The sequence below is a fragment of the Puntigrus tetrazona genome, unplaced genomic scaffold, assembly GCF_018831695.1.
Source record: "Puntigrus tetrazona isolate hp1 unplaced genomic scaffold, ASM1883169v1 S000000401, whole genome shotgun sequence".
NCBI lineage: Eukaryota > Metazoa > Chordata > Actinopteri > Cypriniformes > Cyprinidae > Puntigrus > Puntigrus tetrazona.
The window spans coordinates 702,501-707,500 of record NW_025048054.1 but is presented as its reverse complement, the minus strand read 5'-3'; the positions used below and the strand labels follow the sequence as shown (position 1 = coordinate 707,500).

At 38.3% G+C, this 5,000-nt stretch overlaps 1 protein-coding gene across 2 annotated transcripts in view; it reads left to right on the top strand.

Moving 5' to 3' along the window:
- Window positions 1-5,000, top strand: part of unc5cb (unc-5 netrin receptor Cb) — a 171,493-nt gene that overhangs the window by 129,866 nt on the left and 36,627 nt on the right. For both annotated transcript variants that reach the window (XM_043231727.1, XM_043231728.1), the window contains exons 5-7: window positions 1-8; window positions 3,486-3,653; window positions 4,609-4,773. The exon at window positions 1-8 is cut by the window's left edge and continues 173 nt beyond it. In XM_043231727.1, the coding sequence (XP_043087662.1) occupies window positions 1-8; window positions 3,486-3,653; window positions 4,609-4,773 (341 nt within the window). The remainder of the gene's footprint in view (window positions 9-3,485; window positions 3,654-4,608; window positions 4,774-5,000) is intronic.

Genomic DNA, 5,000 nt, shown 5'->3' with positions numbered 1-5,000 from the left:
CGTCTACGGTCAGTGTGTCTACCACTTCTTTAACTTGACTTTTGATTTGATTACTTTGATCTCAGACGGTCAGTGAGTTCACTCTTGATTGGAAAAAGAAGACTTCAGTGTTTCATAAAGAAAGTGTGTACTTTAATGAACTCACTGACACAGTGTTGGACTTTTAGAGTGGTTTTAGAGCTTTGTCGTTGCAAGGTTTTTAGTTAATTAACTTCAATTTTATTATTTCCTATTTTATTTTAATTTATTTATATTTCAATAAAAAATCTTAAGGTTTTTTGTGTGGTTTGTTAAATACTATCAAAGTTTTTTTATAGTTTTTATTTAATTCTTTGATAGTTTATTTAATTTTATATTTTATTATTTAGGATATCTTTTTGTTTGATAAGTTTTTTGGTGTTGATAAGTTGATAAGGTAAATTAGATTTTTATTATTAATTCATTCATTTATTTATTTATTTTAAATTTGTGTTGTTTTTATACTGTTTTGTAGTGTTTGGGTGGTTTTATGTGGCTGCTGGTTATCTATAAAATGTTTTGTTTGATTGTTTAAGATTTAATTTATTTGTGTTTTATTTAATTGCATTTTTTAAGGGTCTGTTTTTTTTCCAGATTGATTGATTGATTGCTATGCTGTGTGTATATATATATATATATATATATATATATATATTTTTTTTTATATTATTTATGTATTTATTTGTATGTTATTATGTTTTTATTATTATTTTATTTTCATTTATTAAGGTTGCTTTATTTACTAAGATTTCAGAGTAGTTTGTAGTGCACTGTTTCACCTTGAAATTCTGATCATCTTTCCTACTCTTTGATTGCACAAAGTCAAAGTCCACGTCTGAAACTGCTGCAAAACTTTGACCATCTCCTCTAGTATCTTGCGTCTCCTTCGGCGCGCCGCAGTCCGTCTCCTCTGAAGTTTCTTTTGGTCGGATCTTGCCGTGAAAATCCCTGGAGCTGGAAAATGTTCCTCTTAAGAACAGAAAGCCGCGTTGACAAGTTGGAAGCGTTTTAACCCACCGCCGCCGCTGCTCTTTGAGTGTTGAAAGAGTAACTTTCCCCCCGAATGCAAACCCAAGCCTTTCACGAGGCTGACGGTTTGTGAAGTCGCGGTAAAGCGCAGACGAGTCTTTTAGGAGCTCTTCAACAAGTGAAAACAGCCCACCTGCTGCGATCGCTTACTGTTTTCCCTACAGATACAATCCCAGATCTGGCAAGCAGATGTTTCCCTCTCCCGTGCCGTGATAAATTGACTTCTCCTGCTCGTCGTGAAGCTGATGTAGTTATAAACTCTCTCTGGTTGGTGGCGTCATTGGTTTAGAGGACCGCTCGTCTGTGACTGGACACGCTGGAAATGAACAGTTCACATAGAAATGAAAACACTTCATCATTTGCTCACACTCGTACTGTGAGCCGGTCAGGACTCAACTGAGGGATTACTTCAGTTCCGGTTCAGCTTGTAATGGGAACTGAGGTGGTAAACTAATGCTGGATTGCATTTTGAATATGAATCTATAGTAGAATTCAGTGCCATTCATATAAATCAGTTTTTGAAAATGAAGTTCAAATGTCGGTGTGATTAATTCTTGGTTGGATAGATGGATAAATGGACAGACGGATGGATTGACGGATGAATGGATGAATGGATGGATGGATATATATATAGGTGTTGGATGAATGGATGAATGCATGGACTGAAGGATAAATTGATGCATGAATACATAGATGGGAGAATAGATTGATGGATGGTTAAATGGACAGACAGATGGATTGATTGAAGAATAAATGGATGGATGGATGGATACATAAATGGTTTGTTTGGATGAATGGATGGACAGATGGATGATGGATGGATGAATAGATGGGTAGATAGATGATTGATTGATTGATGGATGAATGCATGGATGGATTGGTGAATAAATAGATAGATGGATGGACATATTTATGGATACATAGATGTTAGATGGATGGATGAATGAATGGATGGATGGATGGATGGATGAGTGGATAAATGGACGGATAGATGGATAGACTGAAGGATAAATTGATGGATGAATGGATGGATACATAGATGTGTAGATTGATTGATTGAAGGATAAATGGATGTATAGATACATAGATGGGTAGATAGATGGATTGATGGATGAAGGCATGGATGGAATGGTGGATAAATGGATAGATGGATGAATTGATGGACGGATGGACATTTTTATGGATACATAGATGGGTAGATGAATGGATGATTGATAGATAAATGGATGGCTTTTTTATGGATACATAGATGAACATGAATGGATGGACAGATGGTGGATTGGTGGATAAATGGACAGACAGATGGATGGATTGAAGGATAAATGGATGGATGCGTAAATGGGAAGATAGAAGGATTGTTGGATTGTTGGACGGTTGGATGGATGAACGGACGGACAGATGGAGGACGGATGGACGGATTGACTGTTTATACGGTGTGGAAGAAGGATGAGAGGAAGTGAGTAAGTGCTTCTCTCTGATGATGTCATCGGCTCTCTCCCAGAGAGTTAAACACCTCTCCTCCTGTCCATTATCACCACACACATCTGACTCAGATGAAAGACAAGAAACACTCTCCACGGCTGCCTCGGACCAATCCAAGGGAAACGGTAAAAAAAAGGCACAAATCTGTGATGGATTTTTGGAGACAAAAGACCACAGTCTTTCTGCTGCTCGTTCAGGCCTGAACGCTTTGATCCGAGCTCATCCGCAGGAGAAATGAACCGCAATCCATCCTCCAGAGTGTGTCTGAGGAGCTTCAGACGTCTTCTGATCAGAACCACGACAGAAGAACGAGGAGCAAACACCTCTCGAGGTTAATAGTTCACCCCAAAAAAACATGAAAGAAATGAGATACAAGCTCATAATGAGAAAAGTGCATTGTGGGACGTGAAGTCACTGTTGAGGAATGAATTACGAGAAATGAACTTGTTTGAATTGCGAGACGGCTGTAAGGAAAAAACGAATGGCGACAGACTAACGATCTGAATCGTGAGGGGGATGGTATCCTGCGGGATAGAGATTTTCAGGGATAGTCTGAACTTTGAGATATAAAACCACCGATATCTGAATTGTGAATTGTGATTTATTTCCATTTTGTTCAAGGAATCAAGTTTGCGCGTCACGTTGTGCCGAGCTTGTGTGGCTTTTTTGGAAAGCAAAGGGTTAAATTATGTTAAAAAGTAACTGCTTCTTTTAAAACGACTCCGATAAACCACATCAAAGTCTGATTTGCGCTCGAGCGTGTTGAGTCTTTCCAACGTCACTTGTGTTTTGATTTGTTCACGGCTTCAGTCACCGTCTGCTTTCATTATATCCTTCTAATCATCTCCTGTCATGTTCCACGGACGCCTGACGGGATGCTTACTTTGGGCTGAATTATCGCTCGGCTTGTGATGAATTCTGTGCTTCTAGTTGAGCGCTCTGTGTTTGTGCTGCAGTGAACGGCGGCTGGTCGACCTGGACCGAGTGGTCCGTGTGCAGCAGTCGCTGTGGGCGGGGCTTTCAGAAGAGGACGCGCAGCTGCACCAATCCCGCGCCTCTGAACGGAGGAGCCATCTGTGAGGGTCAGGCCATCCAGAAACTGGCGTGTAACCCGCTCTGTCCAGGTAAGAAAAAATTCTAAGTCACTAAAATGCATTCGATTTAATGTCATTTTCAAATAAATAGCATAAATACATTTAAGTGTAATTATATCTTGCAGTATATCGCACACATTTTCAGTGTTCTTATTAAATATAATTTTTTTACGCTTTTTTAAACTTTATTATCAGTATAATAATCATAAAAACGAAGGGATAAGTTTAATACAATAAATAAATCATTTTAAATATATGATTAAAAATATTTTTTTCATGTGCCTTTTTACAAATAGTTTTCCACATACTTTGAATAATGTATTATAATTTTTATAATTTTATTATTATTATTTAAATTTTTAAATCCTTTAATAAATGGGCTTGCATAAAAAACACACACGTGTTCAGTTAGTATTTGTAAAATAAAACATATTTAATTGTGTATATAAATCTTTATTTAAAATATTTATTATATTGCGTTATATTACTGCAACTAAGAATTAGGTTTTAGATATGTTTTACTGCACATGTATATGTTATTCAGCATGCTTTGCATCATACTTTCAATTCATAATACATTTTTTTATATGTCTGAATGAATACAACCCGAAAACCAGAAATGCCTTCCACACACAGAGATTTCTTTGCAATCCGACATTGAGGAACATAGCTTTTAAAGTGTTCCAGAATCTTTTCGTGCACTTTTTACGCATCTGAGAACCTCTGCTCATCTCCGTCTCTCCAAAGCATCCCTTTCATAGCTGATCAAGTTAGCTTTGCTAGATACTCTCCCCGCTGAATCTTTTCAAAATGTTGTTGTTTTCAACCCGCCCCAGTCCTCAAGTGAGCTCATTTCGCGCCTGAAATTCTAAAAGTGAAACTTTTGTGAATAAAATGTCGCATCACGTAATTGGAAAGTCTTCCAATAAGAAGACCCGTTCCCGTAAGTGGAGTTGTGTTAGAAGTGCTGTGTTGTGTCCTGCAGTGGACGGTCTCTGGACGGAGTGGAGTAAGTGGAGTACGTGTGGGACCGAGTGCACTCACTGGAGACGGCGCGAGTGCAGCGCTCCGGCCCCCAAGAACGGCGGCAAGGACTGCGAAGGAACCGTGCTGCAGTCCAAGAACTGCACGGATGGGCTCTGCATGCAGAGTAAGTGCCTTCCTCCTCCTCCTCATCCTCATCGCTCCGTCGATTGTTTCAGTTTCCAGTTAAAATATCAAAACATGCTCAAAACGACACCTCTTTTAGATTTCAGAGACATGTTTTTAGAGTGCAAAGCTAACAAAATACACTCGGTTCAATATACTTTATTACTAAAATCCGAAGGAATAGTAGGATCATTTTGTGGACACTGGTTCAATTTATTTGCTTTTGTA